The sequence below is a fragment of the Myxine glutinosa genome, chromosome 11 (assembly GCF_964187855.1).
Source record: "Myxine glutinosa chromosome 11, kmMyxGlut1.1, whole genome shotgun sequence".
Lineage (NCBI taxonomy): Eukaryota > Metazoa > Chordata > Myxini > Myxiniformes > Myxinidae > Myxine > Myxine glutinosa.
The window spans coordinates 96,764,106-96,780,964 of record NC_136271.1 but is presented as its reverse complement, the minus strand read 5'-3'; the positions used below and the strand labels follow the sequence as shown (position 1 = coordinate 96,780,964).

General features: G+C 45.1%; 1 protein-coding gene across 1 annotated transcript in view; it reads right to left on the bottom strand.

The window, feature by feature from the left end:
* The window catches only part of FOXN2 (forkhead box N2), a 339,657-nt gene that overhangs the window by 183,373 nt on the left and 139,425 nt on the right, over nucleotides 1-16,859 (bottom strand). Inside the window, exon 3 of the mRNA XM_068131449.2 lies at nucleotides 12,493-12,629. Within this exon, the coding sequence (XP_067987550.2) occupies nucleotides 12,493-12,629 (137 nt within the window). The remainder of the gene's footprint in view (nucleotides 1-12,492; nucleotides 12,630-16,859) is intronic.

Here is a 16,859-nt window from a genome sequence, read left to right as displayed (position 1 = left end):
GGTGAAAATTTCCTGTCCATCGGACCAACAGTTGCAGAGAAAAAAAATTCATACTGATCGGATGAAGCATTATACTTGTTGAGTTATGACTTCATAACGAAGGCACCGATGACATCATCATTAACATATTGTTGCGGTTTTGAGAACCCACTCTTGTAAATAAATATAACATCATTAAAGGTTAAAGGTAGCACCCCATAGGTAGGCCACAAGCAACACGTCGGTCACCATAGGACGTCAGTTATTTCATAGTCTGTGTTTAGATAAGGCCATTTTCCAATAGTTGCATCTGCGTTGCGTCAAACAAATAAGAGTAGGCCCTTCCGTTCATTTTGGTAGCCTCCCTTCCAAGCGACGCCATTAAGCGCTAGCCAGTCTGTACTCACCCTCGTCCTTTAGGTTGCCAGCAGCGTTCGCCACATCGCTGGGCTTCTGCTCAAACCAGCCCAGAAACCCATGAGGTAAGGCCCGAAAAGGGGGCGGAGCGCCAGGATGAAGGTGCGGCCACGTCAACCAGTCATCAAGGTGGAGCCAGTAAGCCATAACCAGCCAACCAGGGCTGGAGTGAGATCGCCTGACAGGCGTGGCTTTGGGCTTCGAGAGCGTTCGCTGGCTTGGGTTATAAAAGCGCGCACGCAAAGCCCTTCAAGAGGACTGCAAGGAATCGCGCTTGGTAAGAGGACTTATGCAGTGGCGCTCATAGAACAGGACTGTGCACAGAATACTTATCGTGGTTGGAAGGACTTGTTGGGAGGTTGGCTTGTGATAAGACCTTACGGAGCAGCGCTCATTACCGAAGACTGAAGCCAAGCATTGGTATTACAAAGGACGCGCTATGGCAACCCGCTGTACTAAGGGCGAGTGCGTGGCACGCATTGCCAAGAACCGCAGCATGCAGGACATTGGGGAGGGGGAGCTTGGGGCGAGTAAGACCGGTAGCGCCAGTACAAAAGCGCCGGTACACAAATTACGTACGCCGATAGCCCAAGTTTACCTTCCCCCGTCATTATAATTGTCCGCTCGCGTTACACTACGTGGAGAGCTGCCTGCCGGGTTTCGTCTGCTGGACCGGAGCCGGACTGGAGCCTGGACACCATCACCGGACCTTCCACCCTACCATCTGCATCCCCGTGTGAGTCTGGAGTCTGAGACCGAATCTGAGAGCGATCGGGCCTGTGTCCAGGGAATAGAGTAAGACTGTCTAAGGCTGCCCTGTGTACTTTTCCTGCCTCTTTCTTTCTTGTACATTCTTTCGTTTCCTCTTCTTCTTTGCACATTTGTAATAAATTGCCCTGTTCTTTCTGGTTTCTCCTTAATCCGATCGTCCTAGTCTTTTCTCCATTGGGTAAACGTGGCACGATCGGAACCGCTATAATCGGGTTAGCCATTGTTAACAGCTCGGATCGCGGATCGCTATCCGCTCGGCGTTTCCACCTGATATCCGTGCTTTGAGCGCGAGTTATTCCCTTGCTTCACGGTCGGTGGTAGTACTTAGGTAATAGGACTACAACTCGACCAACACCCCTATTTACCACCGACCGGAAGGAACGTTATAACCCCCAGGGTCGTGTCGGCCAGATAAAAGACAAGGGGATTAACCCCCTCTTGATAAGGGGAGAGCCGACGTTTCTGAGATCCATAACAATTGGTGTCTGGGAGTGGGATCTGGACCCAAAGTGCGCCTAATGCACTCCAAATTGCGAGCGGCCGAAATTTTATTACCATCTAAATTTTAAATCATGCCATGGATAACCAAGGCAGTCGGATGCCGGTGGGGGTAGAAATAAATGAAGAATTAATAACCCAGGACCCCCGGGAAGTAATGGAAGCAGAAGAGGGTGCAGCAGTAGGGGCGGCAGGTGGTAAAGACAATGGCGGCGCCTCGCACATGGCGACGAGAGCCGTGCCCACAGCGCCAATGGATATGCAATCCTATATGGGCACTTTCAAGGCGCAACTCATGAAAGAAATAGGGGAAATAAAAAACGAAAAGCGGGAAATGAAAGAAATAATGGGCGCCCAGCAGAATGAAATAAATAAATTAAATGGGAGAATGGACGTCCAGGGGAAAAAGATGGATGCGCAAAATAGCCAAATGAAAGAAGAATTAAACAACTTTGGAACCAGAATAGGTGGCCAAATAAAAGCATTGAGGAAGGACATTGACCGCAGGTCGAGCGGGAAAGGCATACGGGTATGCGATGGGGTAGCACGGCTTGAGGAGCGCGGGTTAAGCGAGGTTGAGCAGAGCACAGCCGGGTGGACCGGGGTAGAAATCGCGACACGGGGTATGGAAAAGCCGACGACCGCCGAAATAGGAACGAAAATTTTATTAGTGCCAGCGGTCGTCGAGGGAAAGGAAAATGAAATAAATATAGTGGAAATTGGGATTAAGAAGACGGCGGACTTTGAAGAGCAATCGCGGGAGGAAAAGATGGAATATGTGCAAAGTCCGTGTTCGCATCATGATGCCGTACTTGCTAATCCCAATAAAAGTTTGCAGCTGCATGTGGAGAGGAGGATCCCGAAGGTAAGCAGGATTGTATATGGCGCGAAAAGGTTTGGCGCGAGAGGATTTTTCGCGCGCTTGGGATCCTGGCGTCACCCGGGCGCTTGTGGAAGGTCCGAAGTGCGCTGTGTGAAAGAGAATGGCGCGCGTGTGCGAACGGCGTCGGAGCGTGAGTATGAAACCGAGAGCGAGGGAGAATGCACAATGGAGTGTATGTGTGAGAGTGAGTGTGATACAGAGAGTGAGATGGATGGAGAGAGTGTGCAAGAATGCACACCAGAGTTGGTTGTGGAGAGTGTGCGAGGATGCACACCGGAGCGTGTTGAGGAGCATGTGCGGGGATGCACACCGGAGCGGGCGAGTGGGTGGATGCAAGAGTGCACACCAGTGGTGGTTACGGAGTACGTAACGGGGGAGAGTGCATGGGAGGAGTGTGTGGAAGAAAGGTGTGTAACAGAGGAGTGTGTGATAACGGAGTGTATGGGATGTGCGAGTGAGAAAAGGGTCGCGTGTGAAGGTGAGAATGCGACTCGAGCAATGATGCTGACCGGGGCAGCGCTTAGGCCGACGTACAGCCGACGCGAGCTCTCGGGGCGTGGTGTTCTTTGTGTGCTGTGGGGGCCGGCGGGGATCGTTGCCGCAGCGCTCTTGCAAGGAGCGCCGTGCATGATTCAGGCTGGGCTCCGCCCTGTATGGTCGGTGCCGTGTCGTAGCGGCGACCGGCACGATTCCGGGGGAGAAAGGCCAGGTCGGACCTTCGCCCCCTGGCGGGCGCGGTGCTCCGACCGGGGGAGGTTGGGTCATCGGGCCGGAGACCGGAAGGCTCCGCGCCGAGATGGACCCTGGAACCTCGGCCCGAGTATGCCTCCTCCCCAGAATTGAAAATGCCGGACGGACCCAACCAACAGGAGACTGACCATCCACATACATTGCTTCGGCTTTGCGAAGCCGAGCTGTAAGGACGATGTATTCCCGCACGAGAGGCTCAAGATAGTAGACGAACAGAGGTAGTGCTGAGAAATGGTATCCAGTGTAGAGGGATGGTAGATCTACCATCCCTCACATCGTGTTTTGGGGCACATGAGCAGTAGTTTATGGGGTTTGGCGGTGTAAATTAGCCAGGGAGGGCTAGGATAATTGATAGGGATCTAGAAAGATGACTTTAGGAGACTGAGAGTTAAGTAGAGACATTGTACGAGTAGTGGGGCCGTAGTCAGATTAGTTGGTTGATAATGACGAGGGATATGCTCGCGTAAAGGGATGATGGGGGAGAGCACAAGCATTAGGGGAGATAGTTAGCTAGATGATGCTGTGTGTGTGTAATTGTGGGAACCACCGTGTGCATGGGCTGGAAATGAGGCATTGTGAATGGAAGTCCTTGTAGTGCTGGTGAGCAAATGAGGCAATGCTCGAGAATGATGTGTGTGTGAAAGTGTATGAGCAGAGTATTGTGGACAAGTGTAAGTGTGTTGAGTGAATTGACTTGCATGGTGTGCAAGTGGAGAATGGTTGTGTGGAATAAATGGTGTGGAGTGAGTAGTGTGGAATGAGTGGAGTGGAGTGCATGGTGCGAACTGAGTGAATGGGGGGAGGATGGACCCCTTCACGAATACCCGGGGAGGGTAGTTTAAAGTTAGGTAGAGGGAGTAGGTAAATTTTGGTTGGATATTGACATCTGTGGTGCGTGTAGTTGCAAAGTAGTGTTTTGTTGGGTGCATAAGTGAAGTGGAATGGCTGGGCGTGTGAGCCTGTTAGTGTGTGTGGTTATTGAGCACTCCGCCACTGGTAGTCTGTCAGACAGGTGAGGCCGCAGGTAGGCTCTGGGAGCCAGGCAGTGCTGTGTAGAGTTCAGCGGGGCCCGAGGATCCCAGGAGAGGACCCGGGTAGCCCAATGCCAGAGAGGGCATTGAGGGGGTAAGCGCCAGGGAGGGCCTTCCCCAGGTAGATTAGGGTGAGGAGCTAGGCAAGCTCTGGTGGTGACGTTCAGTGGCGGAGGTGTGCAGGTAAGTAGACCTGCTGGGAGAGCCACACAACCCAGCCCCGAAATTGTGCGAGGGTGCAGAGAGAAAAATGTGGGGAGTGAGACCCCAAAATTGGGAGAGCACCACAGTATGGGCAATGGGAATTGGTTTTTAGAACCACATAGTGTAAGATGGCCAATGGATTGGCAGGGCAAGACCCCGGGTAGAGTAACTGTGTTAATGTCAATTAGAAGGATAGTTAGGAGGAAAATCTCTTCGCACCATCCGCATCCACTCACTAAGGTGATAGGACTCCACGCCAGGTTTTGCAAGTGTTTGGATGGTAAAGACGCATCATGACGGAGTTTGACATTGTGTAATATTCCATCCCTTCCTTCTTGGGCGGGATTGGGAACTAATTTGGAATTAGAGGGGATGGGAAAGACAGAACGTAGCGACGAATTTGTAAATTGTGTAAATACGGGGAAGGGCAAGGGTAGTGCAGGCTGACATGGGGGGTGACGTACGAGTAGGGACGAGCTTTCTCAGCTCGCTCTCCCGCGCCCTTCATGTCGCATTGCCTTGTTTTGATGTGTACCAGTGTACACATCTTAATTGTTTAATTGTTTAGTTTGAGAATAATTCTGTAATTCGGTTAATTGTGGGCGTGAGTCAGTTAGGTAGGACACAACGCAGCAGGTGGGACATATCCAGTGTTAAAACTGTCGCACTCAGGGTGAGGTTAAATGTAGAGGGTAACCACACCTAAGTGTCACATGTAGTTGTAAAAGTAGTCCTGGCCCAGGTATCGTTTCGGCTCGGAACGAGCCTGGCAAAAGGAGGGGTGCAGTGTTGCGGTTTTGAGAACCCACACTTGTAAATAAATATAACATCATTAAAGGTTAAAGGTAGCACCCCATACGTAGGCCACAAGCAACACATAGGTCACCATAGGACGTCAGTTATTTCATAGTCTGTGTTTAGATAAGGCCATTTTCCAATAGTTGCATCTACGTTGCATCAGCAAATAAGAGTAGGCCCTTCCGTTCATTTTGGCAGCCTCCCTTCCAAGCGACGCCATTAAGCGCTAGCCAGTCTGTACTCGCCCTCGTCCTTTAGGTTGCCAGCAGCGTTCGCCACCTCGCTGGGCTTCCGCCCAAACCAGCCCAGAAACCCACGAGTTAAGGCCCGAAAAGGGGGTGGAGCGCCAGGATGAAGGTGCGGCCACGTCAACCAGTCATCAAGGCGGAGCCAGTAAGCCATAACCAGCCAACCAGGGCTGGAGTGAGATCGCCTGACAGGCGTGGCTTTGGGCTTCGAGAGCGTTCGCTGGTTTGGGTTATAAAAGCGCGCACGCAAAGCCCTTCGAGAGGACTGCAAGGAATCGCGCTTGGTAAGAGAACTTATGCAGCGGCGCTCGATGAACAGGACTGTGCACAGAAGACTTATCGTGGTTGGAAGGACTTGTTGGGAGGTTGGCTTGTGATAAGAAATTACGGAGCAGCGCTCATTACCGAAGACTGAAGCCAAGCATTGGTATTACAAAGGACGCACTGTGGCAACCCGCTGTACTAAGGGCGAGCACGCGGCACGCATTGCCAAGAACCGCAGCGTGCAGGACATTGGGGAGGGGGTGCTTGGGGCGAGTAAGACCGGTAGCGCCAGTACAAAAGTGCCGGTACACGAATTACGTACGCCGATAGCCCAAGTTTACCTTCCCCCATCATTATAATTATCCACTTGCGTTACACTACGTGGAGAGCTGCTTGCCGGGTTTCATCTGCTGGACCGGAGCCGGACTGGAGCCTGGACACCATCGCCGGATGTTCCACCCTACCATCTGCATCCCCGTGTGAGTCTGGAGTCTGAGACCGAATCTGAGAGCGATCGGGCCCGTGTCCAGGGAATAGAGTAAGACTGTCTAAGGCTGCCCTGTGTACTTTTCCTGCCTCTTTCTTTCTTGTGCATTCTTTCGTTTCCTCTTCTTCTTTGTACATTTGTAATAAATTGCCCTGTTCTTTCTGGTTTCTCCTTAATCCGATCGTCCTAGTCTTTTCTCCATTGGGTAAACGTGGCAGGATCGGAACCGCTATAATCGGGTTAGCCATTGTTGACAGCTCGGATCGTGGATCGCTATCCGCTCGGCGTTTCCACCTGATATCCGTGATTCGAGCGGGAGTTATGCGCTTGCTTCACGGTCGGTGGTAGTACTTAGGTAATAGGACTACAACTCGACCAACAACCCTATTTACCACCGACCGGAAGGAACGTTATAACCCCCAGGGTCGTGTCGGCCAGATAAAAGACAAGCGGATTAACCCCCTCTTCATAAGGGGAGAGCCGACGTTTCTGAGATCCGTAACAATAACTTATTCGCCATGTGGAGTACTTGACAATGAGCCATGTCTCAATTTCTTCCATGGAGCAGTTTCAGAGATATGGAGGTGCAACGTTTTTCGATTTTGCCAAGATGGCGCCTGTACCACATGACCTATGACTTTATAATTATCATTAAAAATTGTCCAGCCGGACGCGCTCCTATGGCAACATTTCGTGTCAATCGGAACAACGGTTGCCGAGAAAATGAATTTTAACAATTCAGACACGCACGTACGGCGCACATACATACGCAACCGAATGCTTAACCCTGCTTTTCGCTTCAGGAGCGCAGGATAAAAACAATTTTTTTATTATACCATGCATTTTTGCATCATCATGGTGGTGAAATACACCACCCAGTACAAATACATCTGCACCGCTGAGGAAGAGGAGCGTCTTTGCATTGCCCAGCAACTACTTGGAGCTTAAACTATGCCTCTTAAATAGAAAGCTTTTCACTCTTATACGAGCCTTGACTTAGTATACAAAAAAAAGAAAAAGCTTGTACTTGTAAAAACGTCATAAATTATGTAAAAAGGTCAGAATATCTACTTGCAATCTGCAAGCATGCCTCACTATCCTTTATCCATGCTCTATCCTTTTTGAATGCTGAATGTCAAGCAAGGAAGCAGTGCTTCCATTTTTTTAAAAAGTCGTTGGTATGACTCAGCCAGAGTTCTTGCAGATGGGAAGGTTTTGGTGTCTTGTGTGACACCGTCCTATCTTTATGGTCTGGAAAAGGTGGCACTGACAGAGAGACAACAACAGAGGTAGCAGGTCTGTGAGAACACCTGGGTCAGGAGGGTGTGGTGCTTTGTGGCTGCCTGTGGCTGCTGGTTGCATCATTTTCTGGGGGTGTAGTTGCCGCTGATGCAATTCCCCTGTTACCAGTCAGCTGGTACTCATTTTGCTGACCTCAGAAGGATGATAGGCTGAGCCAACCCACCAAGTGTTAATTCAATGGAGAGACAGGGGCTCAAATGCAGGACCCTAAGATCTCAAGCAGGCCACCTTAAATGTTAAGCTAACTCCAGGCTTGTCAGAAGGATTGCGGAAGTGAAGAGGGTGGATAGGAGGAGGATGGATGAACGGGGAAGGAGATTGGTGTGCGAGTTGCGTATTTTCATATTTTGAACTGCAACTGCAGTGTGTACAAAAGGCCTACTGTACTGCACTATACCTATCTCCACATCAACACTGTGTCCCATGTAATCATAATCAATTCCTTTATGTTCGGTTATTATTGCCGTTAATGATTTGTATCCATGGCTCCCAAGAGGAAAACTGTTGCTATTGGTGAACCAGGTGCAAAAAAAGGATAGTGATGTCCTTGACAGAGAAAGTAAAGGTTTTGAATACGTTGGGACAGGCCAAAGTGTGTTTATTTAATGTAATTGCTGGTTTAGGAACTTCAGAACAATTTCTAAAAGAACCGCATCGACAGCTTACAAAAGGAAACGATTTAAGAGTTTACGTAATAGGGGAGGAATGGTGGGGGCTTCGGGGCCGGCAGGATGGGCTCGAGTTATGCAGTCTCGTCTCTCGGCCATGTAGCCTGTTTCAATCCAGACCTGACTATAAACTGTCATCCTGGAGTTTTACAGGCAGGGTGAGGCACCAAGATGCGTGTTAAACATGTTAAACAACAACATGTTAAACATCAGTTGGTGGACATTTAAGACCTTGCTGTTTAGGAGGCGAGCCATTGCCGGCACCCTGAACAAATTCCTCATTCCTGCCCAAACTACTGGTAGGATTCTCATGTATTCTGATTCTCATAATTATATGTACTACAGGTTTGTGAATGTCTGCAGCTGCAGAGAAACCCGGGTAGAGTTTGAAACAGCAAAGGGCTTACCTTGTGTAGCTTTTGATCGTTAAATTATGCAGAATTCGTTGGCTAGAAGAGCATGGGAGGGTATATGTATATATATACAGTCACGTGAAAAAGTAAGTACATCCCATGTAAAGTTTTGACTTTTTCAACATATTTCAACATACAGCTATTTGATGTTCATTTCAACAATATTGATAGATAAAGGTGATATAATATAACAAATATCATGGAACATTTACATTTTGTAGTCCATTGTATAATTTATATAAACATAAATGCAAATTTCGCATGTGGAAAAAGTAAGTACACCCCTACATTTTTCACTACTTCAAATACCTAAAATTAGAATCGGGTGCACCAGCTCAGGTGCAAATGATTAGAACACCGTTGGAGAGGATCTTGGAGGAACATGTCTTATTTAAACCTCAGACATTTAGTTTGGTTTGCTCTTTGTTGTTGAAGTGTGTGGCGTCACCATGCCGAGATCAAAAGAGCTCTCTGAGGCCTTCAGAAAGAAGGTTATAGATGCCTACGAATCTGGGAAGGGGTTTAAAAAGATCTCCAAACAATTTGAAATCAATCATTCGACTGTCCGGAAAATCATCTACAAGTGGAGAAGATTCAAAACAACTGCCAACTTGTTCAGGCCAGGCCGGCCCAGCAAGTTCAGCCCAAGAGCAGACCGCAAGATGCTGAAAGAAGTCTCGAAGAACCCCAGAATGTCATCATGGGACCTACAGGTAGCTCTTGCAACTGTTGATGACAAAGTGCACGAGTCCACCATTAGAAAAAGGCTGCACAAATTTGATCTACATGGGAGGTGTGCCAGGAGGAAACCTTTGCTGTCCAGAAAGAACATCAGGGCAAGACTAAAGTTTGCCAATGAACACTGAGGCAAAGACCAGCACTTCTGGAACAATGTGCTCTGGACAGATGAGTCAAAGGTAGAGCTACTTGGCCACAGTACCAGAAGACATGTTTGGTGAAAACCAAAGACAGCATTTCACCACAAGAAGCTGATACCAAGTGTAAAGCATGGTGGTGGAAATATTATGGTTGGGGGCAGCTTTGCTGCATCCGGGCCTGGGCAGCTCACCATCATAGAATCCAATATGAATTCTTCATTGTGCCAGAGGGTGCTTGAGGATAATGTGAGGCCATCTGTCGGAAAGTTGAAGCTCAACCGAAGGTGGACCTTGCAACATGACAATGACCCTAAACATACCAGTAAAACCACCAAGGAATGGCTGAAAAGAAACAAATGGAGGGTTCTGGAATGGCCAAGTCAAAGCTCGGATCTAAATCCCATCGAGATGTTGTGGGGGGATTTCAAACGAGCTGTGCATGCAAGAAACCCCTCAAACATCGCACAGGTGAAAGAATTCTGCATGGAGGAGTGCGCAAAAATTTCTCCCAGTCGATGTCAGAGACTGGTAGACAGTTATAAGAAATGCCTACTTGAGGTTGTTTCTGCCAAAGGGGGCATTACCACCTATTAGAGCCAAAGGTGTACTTACTTTTTCCACATGCGAAATTTGCATTTATGTTTATTTAAATTATACAATTGACTACAAAATGTAAATGTTTCATGATATTTGTTATATTATATCACCTTTATCTATCAATACTGTTGAAATGAAGATCAAATAGCTGTATGTTGAAATATGTTGAAAAAGTCAAAACTTTACATGGGGTGTACTTACTTATTCACGTGACTGTACGTATATATATATATATATATATATATATATATATATATATATATATATATATATATATATATATATACACACAAACGCGCACACACACACACACACACACACACACACACACACACACACACACACACACACACACACACACGTTACATCAGAGCTTGGCAAAGGTGAAAATGGTACAATTTTTTTTTTTTTGGTTCCAGAGCAAACAGGGAAACAAGGGACAAGGGTTCAACTGTGGAATTTAGCTCACGGCCATCTCATCATTAGGCTGTTTGCGTGCGCGCCATTAGCAGGCACTTGATTTAGGTTCGTTTGGGAAATTATGGCGCATGCAGCATAAATCACGGTGCAATAGATGCGGGCCCGCAGCATCGGAAATCTCTATGCGTGAAAGAAAGCAGTTCCAGGCTGTGTGCAGCAAGGGAAAAGTGGAAACGTTATTCCTATAATTAGAGCGACTCAATTCACAGATGGGTAAAAAATGCTTGGAATAGCCACTGGTGTATTCAAAGCATTTGACAGCGGCTAAAAGTCCCTTACATAAGAAAGAGATTCAAAAAAAATAACTTTAACTGCAGGAGATAATTGATGTAAAATCGTTTATTAGAAGAGAACTTTACATCCATCCCGGCATCATAACTCAAGAGCTTAGATGAGAATGGTGAACAGGCCAAATTGATTAAAGAATGGCCAACCATCGGAATTCCTCTGAGTCAGGACAAAGTGAAGGCGCATTTCAAAAATATCAATGAAACTAAATGGCTTCTGCACTTATACAGCATCTCCATCGCAGGAGAATGAGCTTCTGCAACGACTTTAGCACGCCAGTGAATGAGTACTGCTTCCTGATTCAATTAGAGAATCATAAACCTGCAAGAGAATCGCGGTCTGGTGGTGCTAATGATAAAACTGGGAATCAAAAGGTAACCACAATGCTTTCCCTGAGCTCACAGCTCACTTTTCTTTTTCTTTTTCTTTTTCTTTTTCTTTTTCTTTTTCTTTTTCTTTTTCTTTTTCTTTCTCTCTCTCTCTCTCTCTCTCTCTCGATATATATATCGCCACGCTTTTTAAAATAAATAAATAAATAAACGGGGATATTGTAATCAGCTCTGTCTGTCACACGATCTCCTCCGAAACGGTTGTGCAGAAATTCACCAAACTTGGTAGTTATGATCACCACATGGCACGAAGGTGCAAGAACAGTGGAATATTGGCCCCATCTCTTTGGGGCCCTGGGGTGGGGACAAAAGGTCTAATACCAAATAATGCAATTACAGGCACATTTTTTAACGTCTAAAAATGAAACGTTGAATATACAATCAACATTGCGGGGCACATGAAATACATAACGATTTTTTGGATTTGACCCCTGGTTCATGCCCTAGCAGTTAGGGACACGAGGGGATTCACAAGGGTCAAAAGGGGGAAAAAAATTTAATTCCAAATTTGATATTTGGGTCATTCCTGGTGGAACGTTTTACCATCTTTCAGCTTTGCTTTAGGTGGGTAGCGTGGGAATTTGCGACGGCGTGCCATCGATTCGCTTTAGAAATTTTTCTACTACCATGAGGTTTGTAACTATTTATCACTAGTAATCTGGTGTTGGTGTTGGGCTAGTTGGGCTAGCGGCTAGGGTGCCGGCTTAGGATGCCTAGGATCCTGGGTTCGAATCCCGGTCGATCGCTGAATTAACGCCAGGGGGGTTGACTCAGCCTGTTCATCCTTCCGAGGTCGGCTAATTGAGTACCAGTTCACTGGTAATTCCCTGTTTGTCGTTAAAGGCGGCAAAAAGGGTTGGCGTCAGGAAGGGCATCCGGCCGTAAAACATTGCTTCAAAAAGGGGACCAAAAAAAACAACAACAACCATGGTTCCCGAAAAAGGCCAACCCCCGCTTTGCGGAGGAAAAATGGCCTCTAAAGGTGGTTATATTTTTTATATATATAATCTAGCGGTTTCCAACAGAAAGTGAAAGAGATGTACAGTAGAGATGGGGAAGGAAACAATGAGAAGAAGAGAAGGATGTAAAGGATCATAAAGATGGAGAAGAAGCAAGTGTGAAGCTGTGCTGTAACGTTTTAACGTACCTGTGACAAGACTGTGGAGAGGCAGGTGGTGTGTGGAAGACACGCGAGTACCATTGGTACGGTGTTTTGCTGAGTGCTTGCAGAAGGCTGGGTCTATACTCTGGGTCGATGCACCATAAGGAACCTTTTCCAATCGCCTGCATAAGGATAGAACAAAGGGAAAAGTCTCCTGTATGCAAAGAAAACAATGTACGGCTCATAAATATTGCGATAGTAATTACATGCAGTGCAAATAAATTACAATAAATAAAGCTGTGATTGATTGATTATAAGCGTGACTAGAACTACCATGGCCTTTTATATTCCCCCTGTTTTCCAATCTTTTGATTGGGACCTCTGGCACCCACCTCCACCTGCCCTCACCTGTTTAAATTGTTATATTATCCTATCATCATACATCTTGATTTCATATTAGAACATCCATACGTATTTATTTACAATGAAGTAGCTTTATGTTTATGGTATTATACATTTTATATCTGTACAATGACGAGTGTGAATCGGTGCTTTCGGAAGTAAAAGAAAAAAAAGACGATTTATAACGAGTTCAATTTTGCATCTCAGAAGCGATTTGTTACAAGTTTAGAGTTCAGACGTGAAACATGGCTTCCACTATATCTCCCAACGCTTCGCGTCACATTCATTATGAGGTACAAACACTGATTCCAGCTCACAATCAGATAAAAAGCTGGTCAAGAAAACAAAAGAATACATCCTACACGAGAAATGTTAAAATCATGAACAGATACGTTTTTATTCCTCATCCCAAAATCTGAAGAGACCCAACTACCCCACAAATACCGGCCAATAACCTGTCTACCAACAACATACAAACTTTTAACAGGAATCATCACAGAAACAAGGTACCACCACCTAACATAACAAAGAGGCCTGGAGGCAGAACAGAAGGGATGCAAGAGAGGATGTTACTGAACAATAGACCATCTGTTACTAAACAAGACCATACTCGAAAATTGCAATACATGAAAAACTAAATTGTCCACAGCATGGATAGACTTTTAACAGTGTCCCCCATTCATGGATGATAAAGTGCATGCAAATGTACAATATATATCCCAAATAATCAAGCTGATTGAGAAAGCCGTGGATCTATGGAATACCACACTAATCCTGCAGCAATCAGAGGGAAAGATTGAAATACCAAGAGTACAGATACGATGCGGGATCTTCCAAGGAGATGGCCTTTCCCCTCTCCTGTTTTTTCCTGGCCCTGGATCCACTAAGTAACCTCATCAATGAGCAAGGACAAGGATACACCCTAACATCCAATAAAATAACGTCCAGAGAAACAAGAAAGGTGATACACCTACTGGATATGGATGATTTGAAACTCTTTGCACCAAATGACAAAAAATTGGCAGTACAACTGAAATTAGTGAAACGGCCCGACGACATTAAAATTGAATTTAGCCTCGATAAGTGTGCCGAGTGCACTTTTGTGCAAGGTAGATCAACAAAAACGGACAACATGAAATCGACCTAAATGCAACAATACAGGAGCTAGATAACAAAGCATCTTACAAATACCTCGGAGTAGAAGAGGGCCACTAAATGTCATAACAAAATGTGCAAAACACTTACCAAAGAATACCTGCGTTGAACGAGGCTGATCATGAAAACATACGTCACCACAAGAAACAAAATCAAAGCCAAAAACCAACTAGCAGTAACAGTATTCCAGTACAGCTGCAGAATAGTAAAGTGGCTACAAGCAGATATCAAAAAACTAGATATCAAAACAAGGAAACTCCTCACTATCCACAAAAATCAGTGCATCCCAAGAATGTACCTGCTGAGGAAAGAAGGAGGTGGCGGCCTGATGGAACTCCATCAAGTGCACGACTGTCGGATGAGCAGAGTACGTGAAAAGCTCAACAGACTACCGAATACAATTTGTGTACAAGCATGAACACAACAAGCCAGAAAAGGTATCTCTCACTCACCTTGCAAAAAAACTTCTAAAAACAGTTGGCATTAGAAGATGTCACGCATCAAACCGAAACAGCAACGAACAGCCCCAACGATTGCAAAAAAGACAATAAAAATACAAGATTAAATACCAGCAGATATATGATATATAGTGACAACTGGGAGAAAGACAAAAGAGCAGGAAAAAAGAAAAAAAGAGTTGGACAGATTGAGGATAGACAAAGAAGGATCACTGGAATGGCTAAGAACAGGTCAGCTCAAATGGGATGGAGAATGAATCATTATTAATGCCCAAGATGAAGGACAATAAGTCAATACGCCAATGGCTTCAAGAAGATGGCGGAGCTGAGCCAATCAGACATGTGTAGGTTATGTAAGGGATGTAAACAAGACCGATGGTCTAATAACGGCGTAGCCGGGCTCGTTTGATACTTAGTTGAAGAGGATATTATGACCTGAGCCTGGATACCAATTTGCAGTGAGGAAATAATGAAAGTTTTTTTTTTTTTGACTTCAGGCATGGACAGCGGTTCGTGAATGACTTGGGTAAAAACAAACAAACGGTGAATGGCACATGATGAACCAATAAATTCCACATTCCTGTGCCACCTTCTGTCAAACGTCAGGCATTGACAGCAGGTTCTCTATATTTTCATTCCAAACAGCATCATTCATCATTCCAATCACAAATTAATACTATAATATTAATATATCAAAATATAATGTTAAATCACGATTGTATTGAGATATTACCAAACAAGTAAACCATTATCATCTATTCACAACCGCATGCGGGAGCAAGGTCCGTGTCGATCGTATTTCAAAATCATAATTGTATTGAGGAATTTCTGAAACCTCCTACCTACCTTACGACACCCGCTGGGACCCCCAAAACATTCCACAGAAGGTTATTATATTTCCTATTAGTAAAATATGCAACTGTAAGGGTTACTAAATGTGCCCCACGTCATATGACCAGATCCTTAGCTCTGATTGGTGTACGTTTGTTGGGACGGACAGACAAACGCTGTTATAGACGGCATTACCCTATAGGCTATGCCGTAAAACCTCATGTCAGAACAGATGTACACCCAAAGACACACCAAGGTATGTAGAATAATCCACTGGCACATCTTTAAAAGTATCAAAATCCCAGTTCCAGAAAATTCCAGAAAACTAAAAGCGATGACCAAAAACAATGAAATAATGCTCATGTACAACCTGATGATCCCATTCAGCGTCAACATAGAAGACAAAGCATTTCGACCGGACATTGTACTCGGGAACAAAAAGGAAAAGACAGTATTGCTAATTGTGATATCAGTACACATCGATTTTGGCCTAAATAATGCACAAATCAAGAAAATGACCAAATTCCAGGACCTCAAGAATGAAGTGATAATAGGCGGCCGGCCAAACGGCAAAAAGTGCTTTAAAAAAGTGCCATAGGTATTTTTTGTTAGAAGCTGGCATCCATGCTGCATGTGTTCACAAGACCTTTCTCTACAATATAGGTGTGGATGCCAAGTTCAAAATCGCATTTTGTCGGACATACTGGTCAAAACTGACCACTGGTGACCCAAATTATCATTTTTCAAATACTGCTTTATTTTCATCTATAAGGCAAGGGCTTTCCAAAACTGTATCATTTAAGGATGTAGAGTAGTTTATAAAAGTTTGGTAGCCTTATAAATCCTCGAAATTATATTGAATTACTAACAGATTCTCGACACAAAAACACGTTTTTCTCTAAATTGTAAAAACAGGCCTGGAACGAAAAAATAAAGCCACCGTTTTGCCAAACTTGAATAATTTAATAAACTTGATCTTCCAAACTGTTCGATAACATACATATTCTACTATTTCTAATTAAATTATTCTTAACTGGCAATGAAATTGACCCCGAAATGGATTTTTTATCGCAAATCGCAAAGCGTTATGCTCGATCAATGTGGGAACAATATCGGTTTCACAATTATTGATATTGTGAATCAACCAACAATACAATGAAAATACTTCCATTTAGTCCTTTTAGAGTTCTTCATTTATATTGATATACTATATTCACATGTATTCATATCCATATAAATGAAATATTGATTGATACAGAGGATGCAACTTCTACTGGCGAACTTTGTTCATGAATAGCATAGTTCTTATAGACGAATCTGTTCGCATAGAAACACACGTCTCAAAATTGTATTTCTATGTCTCAGTCCATGAATGTTTATGGTTATTTAGTCCATGGTTTGATCGGACGGATTGCAACAGTTCTCTGCATTACAGCCACATGCTGGAGTGCACACCTGTCTCGATACATAGCACTTGCAGTTAGCCCGGCGGCATTTCGTTTGACATCCACAGGAGATGATCTCGATACAGGCCTTTGGGATTGACGGGATTCGAGTCCACACAAT